This window comes from Cydia strobilella, chromosome 22 (assembly GCF_947568885.1).
Source record: "Cydia strobilella chromosome 22, ilCydStro3.1, whole genome shotgun sequence".
NCBI lineage: Eukaryota > Metazoa > Arthropoda > Insecta > Lepidoptera > Tortricidae > Cydia > Cydia strobilella.
The window spans coordinates 6569250-6592341 of record NC_086062.1 but is presented as its reverse complement, the minus strand read 5'-3'; the positions used below and the strand labels follow the sequence as shown (position 1 = coordinate 6592341).

Genomic DNA, 23092 nt, shown 5'->3' with positions numbered 1-23092 from the left:
TTAATTTTAAAATATATTTTATTAAAACTTAAAACTGAGTAGGTAATACAAAATTAAATCAGTCTCAACATGGCACTGCCAAACTTTGGAATATTAAAACATTGAATATTTTACAATTATATAGGTAAGTACCTAAGATACACAGATCGCTCACTTCGCCTCCTTTTCGTTCGTACCCTCGCTCTGGTCCTTGATTTCCTTCCGAATTGGCCCGGTCTGGGTCACAGGAACGCTTCTTTCACCCTTAATGGCATCTGGAACTTTCCTCGGTGCGACGATGCTCAGTACGCCGTCGGAAGACAATTTAGATTCCACGGTTTCTGGGGCAGTACCTTCGGGCAGAGCGTATCTCCTAGTGAACTGGCGAGAGATGTAACCGTGGTCGTCTTTCTTCTCCTCATGCTTGCCTTCAACCACGATGTAACCATCGGCGGTCTTAACGGAGATCTCTTCTGGGGCGAAATGCTGGACATCCAGGTTGATTTGGTACTTGTCTTTGTCTGCTTTAATGCTGGAGCCGATGTCCTTTGCCGCAGCAGCAAGATGGCGCCAGGGTCTGTAGTATTCTCGCGAAAGGACTGGCCCGGCGACGGCGGCGAGCAGGTCGTCCGGATTCAGTGCGAGGCCAAAGTGCTGGTCATGGAGCCGGCTAGGATAGTGGTGGTGATGGTAGCGGGGACGCACGTTCCAGTCGTCGAAGAAATACGGTAGCAGAGACATAATTGTAGCTTCAATAAACTTCACTTAAGTAAGAACTTTAAGGTATCTTCAAATCGCGTAGTGCGCCGTGATCGCTTGGATCGCTTAGATTCGCTTCGCTTGCTTGCTTGAATTCAACTGGCGCTCCGGCAGACGAACGCGGCATTTATACACGCATGCGCGCCCTCTAGTATTGAGTAGAAACATCTCGAATACTAAATTGTTTACGACTGTCGGCAGGGGCGCTCCCTCTTGTGGGCCGCTCGACGAAATTGCTAGAAAATAATATTGGACGAACAAACAATTATAACAAACAATTTTCATTTATTTATATATTTCCAATAAATGTAAATTGTGATACTTGAAATAAATAAAAAAGTCTTAAGAAATTAACAGGCCGTAATAATGAACTACTTACATATTGTTAGATATGTAGAAGCAAATTAACTTACGAATTGTAAATCTCTTTTTAGGGTTATGTACCCAAAGGGTAAAAACGGGACCCTATTACTAAGACTTCGCTGTCCGTCTGTCCGTCTGGCCGTCTGTCTGTCTGTCGGTCTGTCCGTCTGTCTGTCACCAGGCTGTATCTCATGAACCGTGATAGCTAGACAGTTGAAATTTTCTCAGATGATGTATTTCTGTTGCCGCTATAACAACAAATACTAAAAAGTACGGAACTCTCGGTGGGCGAGTCCGACTCGCACTTGGCCGATTTTTTTATTTTATTTACGTATAAGTATACATATAAGTACGTTTTTTAGTTTACCTAAATGAAAAGCAACAGTACAATATATGCAACCAAATAAGACAAAAATGGTTAATTTCAATTCAATTTCAATTTATTTACTTAAGACAACACTGGCCCATAATGGTTAGTAACAATTAAGATTAAAAACTAAGTGTTAGTGGAACAAAGAACAGAAAGCGACAAAACAAAAACAGACAGCAATAACATTCTATAACTACAACCACACACACAGACCACCATACACACATACAGACATACAGACATATAAACACATATAGATGTAATACAGACGAACCATGATTAATAGATTGTTAGTAATTTATGGGAAATAGAAAAAGTAAAAAAGCAGCAATAAAAGCCATTTTCGGTAGGTAGGTATTTTAGCCATATTTTCAAGCGCGAGAATTTCGCCAAGTTCACCCCAAATTAGACATGTTCACAATAAAACAGTTAGTTTATAGTAATTGATACAGAATATACAGATTTACGAATACAGGTGTTAAATGGCATACATGGAATAATGGCATAATGGTGTTAGAAGCATTAATATATTGGTCAGTTTTATTTTTATATTTTTCCAGAGGCATCCTATAAATAAAGGGTGCTCGGAAAGGACATGATTGTTATGTCTAACCCACGTCTAACCACTAAGGAAAAGACCCTTACCACAAGGATTTGAGTACAATAACCCGCCTGTTCCTATCTAGAGATAGTTGATAGGTTATGCGCGTCTGATAGATTTCACGCGCATAATTATATTGCTATCACGCTCCCACCTCGCGGCATCATGGAAGGAACAGCAATATAATTACGCGCGTACGATAGAGATAGGAACAGACGGGACAATGCACGATAATCCATGTGCCTACCACATGGATTTTCGTTACCCACTAAGCGTCTTTTCTTTAACTTTAATTTTGTGTTAACGCGTTTTAAAAGTGAAAGTCCTTTAAAAAGGAATAAATAGTTATGTTAATGTATTATGCAGCGGTTACTCTTTCAATGTACATACTTACCCTTTTCAAGTATAAACCATAGTTCATTGATTTTCGAATAACACAATTTTTTCCACGAAAACCGATACGTATTGATATTGTTCTTTTTTTTTATTCATAGTTTATTTCTCTATAACTTTATATTTAGTATTTAGGGGTGGTAGGAACCAAAATCAACTCAAATAAATAATGAAACGTGAAACCAGCCCGCGAGTTGGGCGGCCCTGGCGATGAGTAGCGCGGTCAACTACTCTGCGCGATCGCGAAACGTCTAGTACTTTCGGCGCCTAAATACGCGGTAGGTCAAGATCAAGGTCAGCCGTGTTTTGAATTGATGGAATGTAAATAAACAATGGATCTATATATTAATTTTTATGACTTCGTCGCAGACTTTGGGTAGTTTTGCAAATCTGTCTGTGTAAGTAGATTAGTAGTTAGGGAGAATGTAGCTGGGTATTTGACTATATTAAAAAAAAATACACCGTACATGAAATGTCCTAGGTCCTAGCTAAATTAATAATACATATTTGGACATTGATGAAAATGCATTGAAAATGATGAATTTGATGTTCGGTTAGGTTGGTTGCGTCAGCAAAAAAAGGTTGAGCACGCTTAATACATAGTTAATTTTTACTTTTAATGTTTACCTAAACCACCTATGTAGGGACGTATGGACTTAGGGGGGACTAAAATGTCCCTTTAAGTCTCTACTACCTAGTACTACTTAGTGTACTTTACTGCCTAGTTTCCCAATCCCAATACCCACGGAAATATAGACAAACTCCTATATAGGTTCTAATCTAACTCGGTATTCATTTTGATGGTCATAGCTCAACAAGTAAGTAGGTACCTATATGTATACCTATTCCAATTTGTTTAACTTGTTGTATAAATTCATTGCATCTAAACTCACCTCACCAGCAGGTAGGATAGGTAGTTTCGCCATTAGATATTTTTGTGTATGGTTAAGGTTACGAGGAGATATGAAGAGAAAATAAGGTAAAATTTGGGGATATGCTTTCCAGTACAGACAGATTTTGTCCTAATAAACAAAAAAATAATTAAAAATATAAATTGATTTTATCTCAGGCAAGCACCCATATAAAACACAGAATTACCTATAAAATGAAAAATGAGACAAAAGTGTACAAGCAAGTAGGTACCTAATTTAAATTCAGGGTGATTGAGTAGTAAATTGGGGAAGGGAATACATTTCAGTTGGTATGTCTTCTGGAATATAAAAACAGAGATTAGGTACATAAACCATCCTAAATAAAGTGCAAAAAAAACTGTATCAAACTGTATGTAGTATGTGTATGTATAGTTGGTCAAACCAAATTGTCAGTAAATAAGAACAAAAAAAACTATAGGTACTCATCCTTTTCTTTTGGGTGCTAGTACTAGTGCAGATAGTATGATTTTCTCTGTCTATGTTGACAAACTATACCTACTTTATTATCTCATAATTCTCATAAAGTTGTTTACACCAGACAAGCCGGCCGGCGACCGTGCATTCGCGAAATTTCCTTTTTTTACACGACTGCCCAAAAAAGAGTGTAATGTTTTCAGCGTTCATGTTTGTATGTATATATATATGTATGTGAGTTTCTTTATTCCACCATAACTTCATTTACATATCGAACGCACTATAATATTGTATGCAACTGTACTGACAAATATGTATTACCAAATTAATTTTGCTGATGGCAAAATGATGGAACCCTCTTAAATGTATGCTGTGACATAGACGGCAGCGACACTACAAATAGTAAATATAAAATGGTAGTTTTTGGTTTTACTACTCGATGACAGATGGCGCTTACATCAAAAACTTCAATTATAGTTTGTCAAGGGACTGTCTCACTTCGGGCGTAGACGCAGAAAGTCATACTGTTTTTGTCTTGCACTGGTGCTGGCGCCCGAAGGGGATGAGTCTCCTATATATTATATATACTACTCTTTGGGATGAGTGTAGTTTTTTTTGTTTTTATTTACTGACAAGATTTGCTTGACCAACTATAGTTTAAATAACTACAACTGCCAATGCCAAAATTGTTTTTGTCACTGACGTTTGACGTTATCAAAATAAACATGTAGCTGATAAACATATTAAAAATTAAATTGTAGTGTATTTTATTCATTAAAACCTAAAAAATTACCTCAAAATGATTTTGCGACCATTATGCGCCCGCATTCTACAATACTACATAGTTAATTTTTACTTTTAATGTTTACCTAAACCACCTATGTAGGGACGTATGGACTTAGGGGGGACTAAAATGTCCCTTTAAGTCTCTACTACCTAGTACTACTTAGTGTACTTTACTGCCTAGTTTCCCAATCCCAATACCCACGGAAATATAGACAAACTCCTATATAGGTTCTAATCTAACTCGGTATTCATTTTGATGGTCATAGCTCAACAAGTAAGTAGGTACCTATATGTATACCTATTCCAATTTGTTTAACTTGTTGTATAAATTCATTGCATCTAAACTCACCTCACCAGCAGGTAGGATAGGTAGTTTCGCCATTAGATATTTTTGTGTATGGTTAAGGTTACGAGGAGATATGAAGAGAAAATAAGGTAAAATTTGGGGATATGCTTTCCAGTACAGACAGATTTTGTCCTAATAAACAAAAAAATAATTAAAAATATAAATTGATTTTATCTCAGGCAAGCACCCATATAAAACACAGAATTACCTATAAAATGAAAAATGAGACAAAAGTGTACAAGCAAGTAGGTACCTAATTTAAATTCAGGGTGATTGAGTAGTAAATTGGGGAAGGGAATACATTTCAGTTGGTATGTCTTCTGGAATATAAAAACAGAGATTAGGTACATAAACCATCCTAAATAAAGTGCAAAAAAAACTGTATCAAACTGTATGTAGTATGTGTATGTATAGTTGGTCAAACCAAATTGTCAGTAAATAAGAACAAAAAAAACTATAGGTACTCATCCTTTTCTTTTGGGTGCTAGTACTAGTGCAGATAGTATGATTTTCTCTGTCTATGTTGACAAACTATACCTACTTTATTATCTCATAATTCTCATAAAGTTGTTTACACCAGACAAGCCGGCCGGCGACCGTGCATTCGCGAAATTTCCTTTTTTTACACGACTGCCCAAAAAAGAGTGTAATGTTTTCAGCGTTCATGTTTGTATGTATATATATATGTATGTGAGTTTCTTTATTCCACCATAACTTCATTTACATATCGAACGCACTATAATATTGTATGCAACTGTACTGACAAATATGTATTACCAAATTAATTTTGCTGATGGCAAAATGATGGAACCCTCTTAAATGTATGCTGTGACATAGACGGCAGCGACACTACAAATAGTAAATATAAAATGGTAGTTTTTGGTTTTACTACTCGATGACAGATGGCGCTTACATCAAAAACTTCAATTATAGTTTGTCAAGGGACTGTCTCACTTCGGGCGTAGACGCAGAAAGTCATACTGTTTTTGTCTTGCACTGGTGCTGGCGCCCGAAGGGGATGAGTCTCCTATATATTATATATACTACTCTTTGGGATGAGTGTAGTTTTTTTTGTTTTTATTTACTGACAAGATTTGCTTGACCAACTATAGTTTAAATAACTACAACTGCCAATGCCAAAATTGTTTTTGTCACTGACGTTTGACGTTATCAAAATAAACATGTAGCTGATAAACATATTAAAAATTAAATTGTAGTGTATTTTATTCATTAAAACCTAAAAAATTACCTCAAAATGATTTTGCGACCATTATGCGCCCGCATTCTACCGCCTGTGTCCTTTCAGCAAATCAGAAATCTTCGCCCAACCATCAAAATTGGCAAAGATAAGTTCGAAATAACCCTAAACGTCCACCAATTCGCCAAAGAAGAGATCAGAGTCAAAGCGAGACCAGAATACGTATGCATCGAAGGCAAACAGGAACGAGAAACGAAGAGAGGTTATGTTCTAAGGCAGTTTACGAGAAAATTCAAGCTTCCAAAAGGATGTAACCCTCAGCAAATAAAGTCGGAATTGTCTCCTGATGGTACTTTAACTATTACGGCACCTAGAGAGCATTGTGAAATAAATCTGCCTTGTGAGATGTCTGTGCCTATTTCTCTTACTAACAATGTGCCGGAGCAATCGATGATTGAGGTGCAGAAAGCTGAGAAAGTGTCAACTGCTGATTATTGTAAGAAAATTATTGAAGAGTGTAAAAAGAAGAAGTGATGTAAAATAGTCTCCTGATGTCCAAGTAAAGTTTTGATTTTACCTAGAACGTTTCTTGCTTTCTTGTTAGCTGTGCTTGCCAATCTTGCTGTAATGTTTTGTAAGCTTCATACAAATCTGCTAAGCTACGCAGATGTGTCACTTTTATGGAAAGTAGTAGCTCTGGTGGAAAAGCAGCTTAACGGTCAATATTGCCAATTTGCCACCTTCGTTAGGAATAATCACAGATAATATTATTCCGTGGGTCTAACGTTCCTAACAAGTAGATTTAGTCCTCAGATCATAGAAGGCGCGCCAGCGCGTGAGTTGGTTGTCTGGCCACACCCTCAATGATGTGGTGGGGTACAGTTGGTAAAAGCGAGACTCATTGAAAGTATGCTCCTCTAAGAACAAATTAAATTACCAATAATTAATAATAATAATGAATTAATTATTATTAATTTTTTCGTTTATAAATTATGCTCCGTTATAAATCTCCTTACTTCTTATATCTATGATTTAGTCAGTACATCTAGCGCACATAAAAGATCGGCATTGCCGGCAACGCACGTGTGAGCACTGCACTGTAAATATGGGCACACGATGGGCCCATGGGCCAGCGTGTAGAGTAGTGGTGGTGTCGGATGGTTTATGGCGCAGCGGGATGTCGATGGGATGGCCACGGTGTCGGTTTTTCGTCCGCACATCAAAGGTAGCCAGCGATGGTGTCATGGTGCGTACGCTACACGTGGCCCATTCCATAGTGTGTTCTCATTGGTTGTGTGTGCATCGCATGGCCATCTGGCTGGTCCAGCGCTGGGCCATCGTGTAGAGGAGCCATTAAAATACCCAAAGCATCTATTCTCTGCCTATTCATATTATTTCTAGTTTCCTCGATTTCCCCTGGATCCCATCGTCACAGATCGAGACAAATCGGTATCATAGGTAACGTGAGTTATCAAAAAAACTATAGACCAATAATGATAGATACAACTTCGGGTTTTCAGGGTTAATTCGTCTTTCCAATCTACTTATCTTATGGTATAATTTTATATCATCATTTGTTTACACTGAAATGATGCCAACTCTCGGAAAACAAAACAATAAAACTATAATCTTATCTCAAGGAACTTCGTCATTTCACTGATGTTTGTGCCCAGACTTTTCTAGAAAAGTGTACCTTTAATACATTCCACTAATTGCCTATTAGGCAATTAAGAAAGTAATTTCTACTTTTTATACGTTTGCTTTAATGGCTTCCATAATTCGCCTACATATTTCAAAGTTACCGATGTCGTTACTATAAGTACTAGCTCGAAAGTATGCTTTTTTTTCTAGGGACAGTAATCTTCTAATTTCCTAAAGAAAAGTTATTTTGGAATTTCACAAACGAAGATAATGAATTTAGTTTTTATATGACATAAAGAATGTCCGTTTTCTAGGTGAAATATATAGTTATGGTCTAAGTGGGCAAATGGCAAATACAACACATTCTTATTTATATTGTAACAAAGGTGTTTTACGTTTTACGATATATTTGTCCACGTACGGGGGTGCGAGTGGTGCTTGTGAGTGGTGCGACCTACTCACGCGCCTCCACGCCCATCAAGACAAAATACTGCACTGACAAGTAAACCCACCTACAGTCTGGCAAAAAAGAGTAGAAATTAAAAAGTGGCAACACTGTAGTGTCGTCCCGTTTTTCTTAGATTGATTTGAAAGGGACGACACTACAATATTGCCACTTTTTAATTTCTTCTCTTTTTTGCCAGACTGTACCCTACCTTACGCGTCACATCAAGTTATTTCGGTATTATGATTTTATTCGGTATAACTGAAAAATCAAAAGTACATAAATCATAATACTAATGGCAGCAACCCGACTGCAATTTGTATGGGAACTGCAAGCCAACTGCAAGCCAACTGCACGCCAACTGCACAGTCGGCGTGCAGTTGCCATACAAAGTGCAGTCGGGTTGCAGTCCGTCTACTGGCCCTAAGACATGTAATTTCTCAGTTACAAAATTCTAGAAGGTCGCCCATGCCATGAGCCATAACTCAACATAAACATACTTGAATAATAGTTATCTTAAACATCGTCTTATCAAACCTACTCATTATTGATAAATACGACCTTATGACAAAGTCATTAGAATTGAAGCTCGAGTAAATACAAACGCATCTTATGAATGTGCTAAAATTATATTCGTGATTCATATTTTATTTTTCAGTATCGTTGCTATTTCTGGAGTGTTCATGTCAACAAAAATATTACGTCTCTTCTGTCTGCCCACGTGTGTTCATATATACGATCATATAACTGTGATGTATGCGATAATCGAACTTACACTCTCGTGAGATATTTCCAAAATATTTAGATCAGTACGGTGAAAAAACCGGTGGTAGTGAGTAAAAACCGTACTAATCTAAATATTTTGATGTATGCGATCTAGAAAAAATGCTTCCTATATGTAATTTAGGTGGGATCCCTTTGTTTGACATAATTATTAAAAGTCATAATGTAATGATTGTCGTATTATCATTAACCATAATTCTGAAACCGTTAACTTTTCAGGAATTTCCGCGGGTTCTCCTATAGATAGGTAAGGTTAGGTTTGTTTTATGGCAATCCTGAAAAGTTACGCGTTTCTGAGAAAAACCATATTATGACTAATGATAATATGACAATCATTACATTATGACTTTCAATAATTATGTCAAACAATAGAGACCCGTAATAGGCATAAAATGTAATTATAGCTAGGTATAATGCATTAATATTTTTTCACATTTCCTTTAGGCGGTATGACATACACTCCATTCCTGAACAATTCCCTGAGTGTAATTGTATTTTTACGTCACTGTGTAGGCAACAATGACTGTATGTGCCGATCTAGATGTTTCTCACCTTTTCTCGATATTCGATTTAATCGGAAGTATAGATAAGGACATTTATGTTTAAATAATATATATTTACCAACTGTAAAACTTTACGTAAAATTGGTTGTTTACGTAAAATTAATTCAATTGGAAGTTGGACTAATCCGGAGTATAGAGTTTGCTTCAGTAATGTGCTCAGTTCACTTATATTTTGTTTTAATAACGCTCATTAGTAAAACACTCAATGAGTTCACAAAATAACATGAAAGTGGGTTATCATTATCACATATACATAGTTACATAGGTATAGGTAAAACGACTTAATAAATACTTTTGGGGTTCTAAATATTTATCAGTACGGTTTTTACTCACTATTATTTTTAGTCGCTTTTGGCGACATGTTTCGGATTCTTTGGGAATCCATCCTCAGGCACGAGTGTCCGCGGCGGTTGTACGTCGTGCACACGATACAAGTGCGGAAAAGGGGAAATTCGAAACTAGTGGCGATATAGTTATTTACGATACAAGTGCGGAAAAGAGGAAATTCGAAACGAGTGGCCATAAATTAAAACACGACCACAGGGAGTGTTTTAAATCGAAACGAGTTGCGAATTACCTTTTCGCACGTGTATCGTACAACGTTTTACAGTACATATGGCCCTTTAAACTTTTGACATATGCACGAAAAGTGCTCTTTACGCACTAGTGCGAAAAAGTACCACCATATGTACTGTAATAGTACATTTCGATGCTAGTGCGGAAAGTATGTCATTACTTTACGAGTACCGAGATATCTTGCCACGAGCCGAGTGAAGAATGACATTTCCGCACGTGGATCGAACGACGTTTTTTAATACAGTTGCGAAAAAATAAGAAAAACAACAATCAAGGAATAAAAACAATATCGAATGTTGCCTTTGGAAACTTAGCTTGCAGTAAGAAAAAACGCCTCTTCTTTGATAGGCGTTTCGGCAGCTATTCCTACCTCTACCTTCCATAGCTATTCCGTTTCATTCAGACAACTTATTAAGAACGGTTTTTTCAATATTCAATATCAAATCGGTGTAAGAAAATATTCCCAAAAACGAGTGATGTAATTTAAATGTATGTTTTAAATTTGCTTATTACTTTTTGCTAAATTGAATGTGCCAAGTTAACTTACGTTTATCTACTAAATTCAAATTAAAAAAATATTCTGGACTTGTTTTACACTATTTGACTATAATATTATACTCCTTTAATATTCGCAAATAACGATACATGTACTATACCAATAGAAAATTCGGTCTTACCAATCAGGATTAAACGCGAGTAGTACACGTTACGTAACGGGGGTAGTATATACCTATACACATTAAAGTGAAAATGCCCAACTAACCAATTTACCTACTTTCATTAGTCAAAAAGACGCCGTGGTGTATCGTCGTGTTTTGGGGTTCTGTAATAAAACGGGGCAAATGAGTCCAACCGTTACCAAAAAGACTAAGAATCGTCATATCAGTTGTACAAATACCGCCAGCGGCGCCAGCATATATCACACATTGGAAATCTAAAATCCAGAGGCCGTGAGTTCAAGTCTCATACAAGGCAGTAATTTTTCCACTTTTAAATTCAAAAGTAAACACTGCTCGTGTTTACGTGTCCAGTAATGATGTTATCTACGAGTAATAAAGAAGCTTCTCGCATCTAAACGAACATGCATCGAGAGTCTCTAAATAATACGCCAATCTTTGCCAACCCACCTATATATATCCCAGCGCTCGCGCATTCCTTCAGTCTGAAAACGACCGCGAATCAGAAACAAACCAAACAAGCAAACATGTCTCTCTCCCCATACTTCTTCGACTATTCGGTGCCGCAATGGCCTCGCCGGCTTCTCGACCAGAACTTCGGCCTCGCATTGACACCTGAAGACCTATTAGGCGCGGCGACCAGCCCGATCGTTTCTCGCCTCAAACCCTGGTGGCCACAGGACGGTTCTACTATCAAAGTCGACAAGGACAAATGGCAGGTCAACGTGGACGTCCAGCACTTTTCTCCAGATGAAATCACAGTGAAAACCTCCAACGGATACATAGTTGTTGAAGGGAAACATGAAGAAAAGAAGGATGAGCACGGTTTTATATCTAGACAGTTCTCGAGAAGGTTTAAGCTGCCGGAAGGCTCTAATCCCGATGCTGTACAGTCCAGGCTGTCGTCGGATGGTGTGTTAACAGTGGTTTCTCCTTTGAAGGCTGAAGAAGCGAAAGGAGAACGCTCAGTTCCGATCACACACACGGGGCCCGTTAGGAGTGTGAGTGTCGCTGAGGGACCTAAGGAAGCTTAGTGTTTATAGTTTGATTGTTAAGTGAGACTGATTTTATACATTTATTAAATTTTCTTTTTTCTTTTATTAGTTCTTTTATCTTATAACTTATAAGTGACAGTGTGCACCTACGTCTACCTGTAATTTAAAGATTAATTGAAAAACGTACATAAAAGTAGGTATAAGTGGCATTGATCTAGGTTCTTACCTAGATGAATGAAGTGGTAGGTTTTTTTTTTTTTTTTAATATTACGTCGGTGGCAAACAAGCATACGGCCCGCCTGATGTTAAGCAGTCTCCGTAGCCTATGTACGCCTGCAACTCCAGAGGAGTTACATGCGCGTTGCCGACCCTAACACTCCTCTCCCTCGAGCTCTGGCAACCTTACTCACCTGGTAAATTACATTCACCGTTATTGAAACACTATCATCCTCTATTTGGCACTTGTTCTAGTTCTTTTTGTACAATAATGGATCTGTATTTATCTTTTAAGCCTTCCACCATCTAATATACTTAGCTATATAGGGTAAAATTGAAATACATTTGTAATTACTGAGGATACTTTATTTGAGTTAATTATACTCCTACATCATAACATCACTTATTAGTAACTCAAGCGGCTCTGACACCGATATTTACAAAGGAGTAACTATGATATCCTTATCTTTGTTATTATAACTATCTTCTATATCCTGCAGCCTCCTTCCGTTCGTCTCAGGCAATATAAACGTCAAGACAACGGCACTCACACCTGTCACACAAGCAAAAGTACCGTACATCACTGGTTGTCCTGACGTCAGCAACCCTGGGGTCAATTTAACACATATAGAGAGTAAACTAAAACATATAACACCACTTAAACCAGACCCTATACCTCTTACCTTAGTTGGATACAGCTCAGCTATAAAAGTCCATCCTAAACTGGCTATAACGCTAGCTAAAGAAGTATATAGCACCAGAAGTGTTAAAGGAAGTATAAATAAGTTATTATAAAGCCCGCAAACCACCAAACCGAACAGAACCACAGTTGTCCCGTGAGCAGCGGCTACAAACGTTAATTTCCGACGCATTCTCTTACCGAACAAGCAAACAACAATACTTGCCGCTACTCTTATCAAATCTACTGCCATTATAAGAAAAAATGTGGCGATATGGCTCTCGCGAAACATAGTTCTTAATAAATCGTAAGCGTAAAAAGGGAATGCGTTGATACCGCACATTTGAACTGTTAAGAAGATGAAGACAACGGTTACAGTTGGTCTTATAAATGCGCTACTACGTAATGTATCAAACAGTTCTTTTACACTGAATTTAGATGTCTTCCCTTTTTGTTTTTCAACCACATTTTGTAGTTCGCTTTCTGCTGTTGCTCCATTTCCTCTAAACCACCTAAAACATTCGACACCTTCCTCCACCCTTCCTTGAGCAATCAGCCAGTAAGGACTCTCTTTTATAAAGAAGAGCATGGCAAACAACATTACACTGGGCGCGATACATATCAAAAGCGACGTCCTCCAGTAAATGAAAGAACCTACGATATGACTTAGGAGTACTCCTAGATTTAAAGCTAGAGATGGACAAAGAAGTATAATGCCTCTGTATTTTGGGTCACTTATTTCTCCCAGATAGATGATGGTGGCGGGGCGGACCGCGCCGTAGCTCAAACCAGTGAGGAACCTGAAAAAAAAAACTTATAAAAACCGGCCAAGTGCGACTTGGACTCGCGCACGAAGGGTTCCGTACCATTACGCAAAAAACAGCAAAAAAAATTGTTTGTTGTATGGGTGCCCCACTTAAATATTTATTTTATTCTGTTGTTAATAGTATTTGTTGTTATAGCGGCAACAGAAATACATCATCTGTGAAAATTTCAACTGTTTAGCTATCACGGTTCATAAGATACAGCTGTGATGTATTTCTGGTGGTGACAGACAGACGGACAAACAGACAGAGAGACAGACAGACGGACAGTGGAGTCTTAGTAATAATAGGGTCGCGTTTTTATTCTTTGGGTACGGAACCCTATTAATGTTGTCCGATCATGCCATACCATATTCCAAACGGATAAAACTGGTCCTCTTAATGAAACAGTACGGTTTGCCCTAAACATCGATTAATAAATAATTTATAAATATTTCCGTTAGGAATAGGCATTTTTTTTTGCGGACAGAAACCTCCTTATATGGGTTAACCACTTCAGCCTTGAGTTTATTAAATATATGTATGTCAAGCATCTACGACAAGATATTTAAGTGGGTGCGAGATAACGTGATGCATTAAAATTTAAATATATGTACAATCCTCTATTCCACACTACTACTACACTACCTTGTGTTTCTGTTCGGAGTAAAATTGGTACACACAGATCCTTTTTCGTCTCCTCTTTTGATCTAGCATAGTGCCAAGAGAACCTCAAAGCATTAAAGGCACCAACCTTCCAACCATCATTGTGGGGAAGTCCTCAGCAAATGCCATGGCCAGCCAGCCTGCTATAAAAGGGAAGGCCAGGAGAATATGGACAGTCCTCCTTCCGAAGCCGTCCAGCAGCGTACCGACGCACACGCAGCCCAGGATCGATGAAATTGGAACTATGGCCGCTGAAAATATCATTCATTGAATGAAAGGTAGTACTCGAGAATTTAAAAGTTTTGGCGGTATTCATAAACGTGTGTCAAGCAAGTCTAACAAGCTCTTAAAGGGGCCCACTGACTATCAGTCTGCCGGACGATATCAGCCTGTCAGTTGTTAGGAACTGTCAAATTTTTGTTCTAACTGACAGGCCGATATCGTCCAGCGGACTGATAGCCAGTGGGACCCTCAAGGAGGAGGATTATAGTTTTCGGAACTGTCAAATTTTTGTTCTAACTGACCGATATCGATATCGTAATTGGCCGTTTTTGGCCGATATCGTTCGGCGGACTGATAATCAGTGGGCCCCTTTAATATGTTAATAATCGTTTGTCCTTATCAGTCATTTTGACAGTTGCGTTTGTTAGTTTACAGATATTTACAAAGTTTTATGAATGGGGGTTAAGTACTACTTTCTGGAACCACAATATTATTATACCTTAGGTATTAATTTTGGTGTCTTACCATGGCGATCATATAAAACGGAGGACGTGGTCAAAGTCAAGATGGCAGAAAATCATTGGATGGGGTTTCACGACCAGTCACTGTGAAGATCCATGGGGAGGCCTGAGACCAGCCAACTTTTCAGCTGATACGATGTTTAATAGTAGTAAACCTTGGAATCCTTCGGAACCTTAAATACTTAGTGTTGAATATACCGCAAACCTTGGAAACTAACCTATCCAAGATCCAAAACCTGACCCCCAGGAGAGGGAGGAATCGTGCACCAGCTTGGGCAGCAGCACGGCGCTGATACCGTTGGTCAGGCCTGCAGACAGGCATAGGAGGCTTGATGCGAGAGTTGCCAGCACCTGAAAAGGTCTTCGTTTAATCTATTTTTAACATTTGTAGGCAATATTATTATATAATATATAAGTAGTATTATAAGTTATTTATAAGTCGACATCCAGGCCATGCAACCAGCATATTGCGTCAGGTGTCAAATTAGTATAGAGATCCTCCGGGTTTTTAAATTAATATAAAGGAAAAATGGAAAAAATCACCGCTTCCGGCAAGACTACAAATTGTGCCCTTTTGGGACACCGGTCTTATCGCTTCTCGCTTACCAGAAGCGTGCGAATCTTTCCATTCCTTCCTTGGGGTCGTCCAGAAATCATGTGATCATATTCGGCCTTTTTTGCCTTTGACGTGACAAAGTGTGTAAAGACGCTTCCGAAATGTGTGCAGAGTTAGCTTGGTCCGACTCTGCAGTCGTTGTAGCCGTTGTTTTTATGGCTCCTCTACATAATGGCCCAGCGCTGGACCAGCGAGATGGCCATGCGATGGTTATGGCTCTACACGATGTCCCAGCGCTGGACCAGCGAGATGGCCATGCGATGGTTATGGCTCTACACGATGGCCCAGCGCTGGACCAGCGAGATGGCCATGCGATGGTTATGGCTCTACACGATGGCCCAGCGCTGGACCAGCGAGATGGCCATGCGGTGGTTATGGCTCTACACGATGGCCCAGCGCTGGACCAGCGAGATGGCCATGCGATGGTTATGGCTCTACACGATGGCCCAGCGCTGGACCAGCGAGATGGCCATGCGGTGGTTATGGCTCTACACGATGGCCCAGCGCTGGACCAGCGAGATGGCCATGCGATGGTTATGGCTCTACACGATGGCCCAGCGCTGGACCAGCGAGATGGCCATGCGGTGGTTATGGCTCTACACGATGGCCCAGCGCTGGACCAGCGAGATGGCCATGCGGTGGTTATGGCTCTACACGATGGCCCAGCGCTGGACCAGCGAGATGGCCATGCGATGGTTATGGCTCTACACGATGGCCCAGCGCTGGACCAGCGAGATGGCCATGCGGTGGTTATGGCTCTACACGATGGCCCAGCGCTGGACCAGCGAGATGGCCATGCGATGGTTATGGCTCTACACGATGGCCCAGCGCTGGACCAGCGAGATGGCCATGCGGTGGTTATGGCTCTACACGATGGCCCAGCGCTGGACCAGCGAGATGGCCATGCGGTGGTTGATGGCCCAGCGTAAGCCAGTCTATGGAATGGGCTACGTGTAGATCTGTACGCACCATCGCTGGCCAACTACCTTTGATGTGTGCAAGAAAACTGACACCGTGGCCATCCCATCGCCATCCCGCCGCGCCATAAGCCATCCGACACCACTAACCTCTCGACACGCTGACCCAGTGGGCCAGTATGATGGCCCATCGTATAAAGGAGCCATTAGGGTTCAGTAGTCAACTAGGAAGTAGGAACCCTTATAGTTTCGTCACTTTCGTCACGTACGTATAACCCATTTACATTTTCCTCGATTATAATTACTTATATTACATTGTTTTTATTTAAATCAAAACATTTACAGAAACAACCATAATATAACCATGAAAAAGGACATCATTACAATTATCACTTTCATAATGACTTCCAATAACACGATAGAATAGCAATTAATTCGCTTAATATCGTGCATTTCAAGAAGAAAATACAAATAGTTGCTACCGCAATCATCAGTAGGTAATTGCCTATTATTAAGTTATTACCAAACTCCATTATAAAAATGTTGCTATTCATTGAAAATAAGGGTTGGAAAACTCTGTATACCGTTGGTTGTTTTGACAATCAAACGAGTACAAGAAATTGCAGACACTAGTTCATCTATGCACTTGGTTTTTTAGGCCCACTCAATATTCGTTCGTTTTTAATCGTTCTTATTCGTGTTTTTTTTTTCGTAACATAAGAGATAAAAATATATATATATAAACTCGAAATTAAACTATCGTGAGACATATTTCAAAATATTAGTGAGTGAAACCGTACTGATCTAAATATTTTTATATACAAAATAAAAAAAATCTGTTCGGGCGTCTCAGGTTTTCAGTGGCTCAAGTAACACCGTGTATAACATAAACTCACCTGTTTGTATAAATGTTGAGAACCCCTGATTTCATTATTCTTAATTCCCTCCAAAATATTTGTTGTCGATATCTTCATTAAGATTCCAATTATTTTTATTACGTTCATTAATAAATCCAAACAGGTACAATAATGTGACTGCTGTTTTTATGATAAATAATAATTAAATCGTATTTTTTTTATATAACTAAGAATATTTTTGCAAAACACAGCCACGCTTGACTCTACCTTGTTGCAAACTAAATTATCCTATTAATTAGCTGCCTTCTTATTACGATTCAGTTTAAATGATGGAAAATTGACATTTCCTTAAATGACCAACTGTGACTAAAGGCGCCCACTGATTACCAGTCCGCCGGACGATAGTCGATATCGGCCTGTCAGTTGTTCGGAACTGTTAAATTTTTGTTCTAACTGACAGGCTGATATCGTCCGGCGGACTGATAATCAGTGGGCCCCTTAACAACCAATGATATTAAATATAACTAAAGTTATGTTATAGGCGTTTCAAAATTGAAGCGCTCACCTTGTGACAAATTGTACAGTTGCCTTTAGTCGCGCCTAGGGCCTAGGCAATCGAGAAATGTGGGCATGCTAACGAGCTCACGCACACCGAAAGAGAAAGAGACAAGATGTTTTAAGCGCTTGCTAGACGGTCGCCGACAAGCCCCTCGGACCGCGTGGCATTGGTCTGGACTGGACGGACCGTGTAGACGGGTTCCAACAAAATTTCATACAAACATTATCAAGGTGAGACGGTCTGAAGGCTTGTCAGCGACCGTCTAGCACACGCTTTACAATGAGTACCTATAACAAAGATTAATGGAATGCCAAATTCAATCAATAATAGCAGATTTCTTCGTAGGTAATAAATATAGAAGTATTTTTTGTGCTCCTTATTGTATAGGAAATAATTATATTATATACGAGTAATTGCTAACAACTGTATAAATCAAGTTTTTGGTGGTTATTGTTTCTATCAACAACATTCAATTTTCGTGAAACACCTATTAGGTATTTGTTTTATAAGGGGGCAAAGCTGTTGTTTGTCCCCTCGTGCTAATACTGATATCCGAGCAAGCGAAGGATTCTAAAATTGATTCACTCGGGAGCAATGTCTGCTGTTTGGTTTGTATAGGGAAGTCTATGGGTACCTAGTAAACCTTATTAACCGAAATTAAGGATAACAACCAAGGTCATAGATAGGATGTGGTAGGTTATAGTATACCTACCTAATCAACCAATCTAAGGTGCAATGAAATGTGCCATTTTCAACCAAAACGGTACTATATAATTGTCATTTGTACATTTTGTTAGCTATTGCACATATAGCTTCAATTAGAAATCAACCTTATCAACAAGTGACAATGTGGTACCTTTTGGTTGAAAACGTCACAAATGCTCGGACCAGATATTTTTTGCTTTGCCTTGAATAACATTTTACAGTGACATGATTTGGTGCAGTAAAATATACATAAAATGTACCATTCGTAGATTAGACCAGCCTTTTAAGTGTAGCTACTTAATGTACCTTTTACCTTTTACATATTATGTGGGATGTGGGAGTAGGTTCATACATTAGACCTCGCTACTCTCGGGATTCTATTATATAATCCTTCGCTTCGGTTAAGATTCAATTGTACGCCCTCGCCGTAAATATGTCATTTTGCTTCCTTGTGACGCAATCTACTATTTCTATCGGATTTTGGATTTTGCCATAAACATAGTAATTATACAAGTAGTTATAGACGCGCTACCGAGCGACCGGGGGTAAGAGAAAGAATATTCATATAAAATTTGGGCAGCATAGGATTTTTTCTCTTTCACTCTTATAAATTTCGGTATTTCGCCATCGCCCCCCACCTATGATGCCACCCGGTCGGTGATAAGGACAAAGCATGGCATAATTTATCTTTCCTCTTATAGGAATCGCAATAAGACTATCTTTCTCTATAGTACAGCGGCCAGAGGGCCTAATACACCATTCGATGTGACTGGAACTGGACAGTAGTCTACCGACAAGTGGTATCGTTGTGTTCGGTAGACTCTACTGAGTAAGAAATAAGAACTTGTCACTTTCTAAGAGTGTGGGGGGATAACTGTGACGCCACAAAATCGGCAGTACAAAGTTTTTAACTTTTTTCTTTTAAACATACCATGTTTTTGAGTAGATTACAAATATATAACATATTCTACCATTTTCACTACTTGGTAACAAATTATTAGAAAACGCTCAAAAATTTCACAATCCCGAGTTGATTTTGAACTGCTCTAAATTTAAAATAGCTGAATGGATTAGTCCAAAATTTATATACAATGACTGTTAATATTCTCTATATTATATCTAAAAATAATTAAACAGATATGTCCAAAAATAACAAAAGTACATGAAGTTGAATGTTGAATATCAGTATAATTTTCTGGTCTAATGTATGTATTTATTTTGGTATAGTATAACAGTAACTTAAGAGTGTTATTCAACTTGATATACTTTTCTTATTTTTGGACATATCTGTTTAATTATTTTTAGACATGATATAGAGGATATTCACAGTCATATAGAATAATATTTGGATTAATCCATTTAGCCATTTTCAATTTAGAGCAGTTCTAAGTCAACCCTGAATTTTTGATCATTTTCTAATATTTTTTTAGACCAACTAGTGAAAATGTTAGACTAATCTTGTAATCTACTCGCCAAGCCCTTTCATTTGGTACCTCACATGGTATGTTTAAAATGGTTTAAAAGAAAAAAGTTAAAAACTTTGTATTGCCGATTTGGTGACGTCACAGTTACCCCCCCCCCCCACACTTAGAAAGTGACAAGTTCTTATTTCGTACTCAGTAGAGTACAACGATACCACTTGTCGGTAGAATACTGTCAAGTCACATCGAATGGTGTATTAGGCACTCTGGCCGCTGTACTACTATCAAAGAGTGTTAGGCCCTTGGATTTTGCCGATTCCGCGTCGACATATGTGTCGATCGATATACTTACATATTCGCAAGCGTGATAAGTATAGTTCTTCAATTTCATAGTGAAGTGTCAATGGCAAGTACATGAACAATGCAATGAAACATTTTTCCAGTTGACATTGACAATGATAAATGATACTAATGAATGGCGACGCTCAGTCACGAAATGTCATTCAAAACCTAACGCGCGCTTTCATACTTTACCGTGGTCGTTCACGGCCACGACACGATTTTAACCTTTTGGACGCCAATGACGGATATATCGGCACCGCCAGTCCAACGCCAAAGACTGATTAACCGTCACAGACCACAGAGCAACATAGACCTACGTGCATGTGCATAAAGTTCAATTTCAGTTTAGACACTTCGGTGACTAGGAAGGTAATAGGGTAGATATTTGCTGTGGGTCGAATTAATTTTATCAGTTTGAAGTTAAGCGACACATATCCGGGCATTTCTATTTGTTGTATCAAAAAAATTGCGTTATAGTTGGCCAAACCAAATTTTCAGTAAATAAGAAATGATTGATTTTGGGTAGGAAAGTGATAGGTTACAGTGCCTGGTAGGAGGGGATAGGGTATAGCCACGGTTCAGATGTGAAGCGAGTAAAAAAATAAATTAACAAATCTTATTTATTAGAACTTAAACAATCAGTCTTTCCTAAAGGAATGAGATACGAGTATCACCAAATCAAATTAAAAGAACTAAATTACTTGTTAGTATTATCTCCATTGGCGTTTTCCTTCAGTTCCTTGCGAACGGGGCCGGTTTGAGCGATCGGTACCTTGCGTTCACCCTGGATCTCAGGAGGCACGACTCTCGGAGCAGTCACGGATAGCACACCATCGGACGAAAGGCGAGATTCCACTGTCTCGGGCGTACAGCCTTCAGGCAATGCGTAGCGACGCTTAAACTGACGCGAGATGTAACCATGCTGATCTTTCTTCTCTTCATGCTTCCCTTCAATCACTATGTAACCGTCAGTAGTTTTCACAGATATATCCTCCGGCGAGAAATGTTGCACGTCCAAGTTGATCTGGAACTTGTCCTTGTCCGCCTTGATGCTCGAGCCGAGATCGCGAGCAGCGTTAGCTAGCTGACGCCACGGGCGGTAGTATTCCCGGTTCACCAATGGTCCAACGGCAGCGCTTAGGATGTCGTCCGGAGTCAACGCCAAACCGAAATGCTGGTCCATCAACCGGCGGGGACGCTCCAGTTCGTAATCAAACAGGAACGGAAGCAGAGACATTTTTCTTAATTCAGATAAACGCTTCTTGAAATAAATCGTGCGCTTTCAACAGCAAATTGATGCAGAAAAACAAAATGAAGGCGTGATTGCACTTGTTTCGAATCGCTTCGAACTCGATCGTTGTTTGAATTTGAATGACGTTCGAATGGTCAGCGCCGCGCGCTTTTATGTGCAGTGGCGCCCTCTCGAAACGAGTAGAATTTTCGCGATGGCAGGGGCGCTCAGGTTAGGGGTCGCTCGCTTCATTATTTTATTTACAAGAAAAATATAGCTATTTTTGTGAAGAATATTAGTTGAATGTTTGCAATTAATGTGATACAAATATCAATAAGGACGTAACTCACGTAACTAAATATTGTATAAATTGGAAAATTTTAAATCCTGACATTTGAAATTAAAAAACGATTTTTTTACTCAAATATTGCCGTCTATTCACTTTCCTTTTCATATCTATATAATCCAAATAACGGTAATATATATCCAGTATTTCCACCTCATAACGCAGTATTGAGTCGCTAACTTTGCATAATGTGCTCATTCATTATGAAACTAAATTGACGCATTCGACCTGCAATCTAAAAGGCCTAGCCTAACAGAATGTTCCTGAATTTTCAGGTTCTTCCGCATATTAGCTAGCACATTAAAAATCATCATCATCCAACTGACTAAACTGGTCTTGACTTGAGTAACTGGCTTTACATATTTATGGTGAAGCCCGCGTAGCAACACTTTGTGAACTCATGTGAAACTACAACTAGTTTGATTGCCCACCACCATCAGTAAACAACAAAATTAGTATGTATGTAGTAGTTCTAAAATTTAAAATTTGCAAATAAGGGAGGCAATAAATTTGATTATAAATAAAATTTATTGACACATACTAAGTTACGACCTATATTTATTTTCTCCTAAATAACTCAAATAATGAAAAATGAATAAAAACAAAAAAACACTTGTATCTCTGAAGATTTTGTACATTGTATCTCTCTTTACTCTCTTGTATGTCGAAATGTAGTTGTATTTTTTTTTAATTAAAACTAAGCAGTCGTTAAAATTACTAACGCATTGTAGTGAGCGACCCAATGTTTAAGAGTCCCTGATAGAATGATGGACAAGATTCTACATTCAAACGACAAGCCCTGATCATTCTGGATTGTTCTTTAGTAGTCATACGCCATCTAGTGCTGAGTAGCGGAATTATTTGGTTTTGCAGTTAAGTAACGAATACAATATTTTTTCTTTAACACTAGATGGCGCTATAATACAGACATTGTTGCCATATAAAATTAGTGTCTTTATTTTCTTGAGGAAGATTTTTTATAAAACTATATTAATTACTTCTTATATAAATAATTATATGTATAAATCAAAACTAAATAATTGAATAAAATTCACTGAAATAAACTTGAAGTACGGCAACACTATGGGTGCGCTGCGCTGCGGCAGGCTGGTCGAGCAAAGCAAAGCAAGTTTTGCCGTTTGCCGTTCCCGTTCGTTTTCGCAGTGAATG

General features: G+C 38.7%; 4 protein-coding genes across 4 annotated transcripts; 1 reads left to right on the top strand and 3 right to left on the bottom strand.

Annotated features, from left to right (window-relative positions):
- On the bottom strand, positions 1 to 848 carry LOC134751561 (protein lethal(2)essential for life-like). Its single transcript, XM_063687014.1, has one exon. It carries the CDS (start codon positions 718 to 720, stop codon positions 151 to 153), a length of 570 nt encoding a protein of 189 aa, XP_063543084.1. The 5' UTR covers positions 721 to 848; the 3' UTR covers positions 1 to 150.
- Positions 849 to 11295: 10447 nt separating this feature from the next.
- On the top strand, positions 11296 to 11920 carry LOC134751439 (protein lethal(2)essential for life-like). The gene has a single exon (XM_063686848.1). It carries the CDS (start codon positions 11354 to 11356, stop codon positions 11858 to 11860), a length of 507 nt encoding a protein of 168 aa, XP_063542918.1. The 5' UTR covers positions 11296 to 11353; the 3' UTR covers positions 11861 to 11920.
- A 531-nt stretch (positions 11921 to 12451) lies between these two features.
- LOC134751420 (facilitated trehalose transporter Tret1-like) lies at positions 12452 to 17543 on the bottom strand. The gene is made up of 4 exons (XM_063686823.1): positions 17358 to 17543; positions 15147 to 15279; positions 14274 to 14436; positions 12452 to 13516 (listed from the first exon to the last, which is right to left on the bottom strand). The coding sequence occupies exons 1-4, from the start codon at positions 17463 to 17465 to the stop codon at positions 12475 to 12477; spliced, it is 1446 nt and encodes a 481-aa protein (XP_063542893.1). The 5' UTR covers positions 17466 to 17543; the 3' UTR covers positions 12452 to 12474.
- A 3404-nt stretch (positions 17544 to 20947) lies between these two features.
- Positions 20948 to 21717, bottom strand: LOC134751440 (protein lethal(2)essential for life-like). The gene has a single exon (XM_063686849.1). It carries the CDS (start codon positions 21580 to 21582, stop codon positions 21043 to 21045), a length of 540 nt encoding a protein of 179 aa, XP_063542919.1. The 5' UTR covers positions 21583 to 21717; the 3' UTR covers positions 20948 to 21042.
- Positions 21718 to 23092: the final 1375 nt, after the last annotated feature.

What these genes read in the sequence shown, in the direction of transcription:
- LOC134751440 (XM_063686849.1), bottom strand. Translation starts at nt 21,582, where the DNA reads ATGTCTCTGCTTCCGTTCCTGTTTGATTACGAACTGGAGCGTCCCCGC.
- LOC134751420 (XM_063686823.1), bottom strand. Translation starts at nt 17,465, where the DNA reads ATGAACGTAATAAAAATAATTGGAATCTTAATGAAGATATCGACAACA. An exon ending in CTCAACATTTATACAAACAG is followed by an intron (nt 15,280 to 17,357) that starts GTGAGTTTATGT and finishes AGACCTTTTCAG; the next exon opens with GTGCTGGCAACTCTCGCATC. An exon ending in AGGTTTTGGATCTTGGATAG is followed by an intron (nt 14,437 to 15,146) that starts GTTAGTTTCCAA and finishes TGATATTTTCAG; the next exon opens with CGGCCATAGTTCCAATTTCA.
- LOC134751561 (XM_063687014.1), bottom strand. Translation starts at nt 720, where the DNA reads ATGTCTCTGCTACCGTATTTCTTCGACGACTGGAACGTGCGTCCCCGC.
- LOC134751439 (XM_063686848.1), top strand. Translation starts at nt 11,354, where the DNA reads ATGTCTCTCTCCCCATACTTCTTCGACTATTCGGTGCCGCAATGGCCT.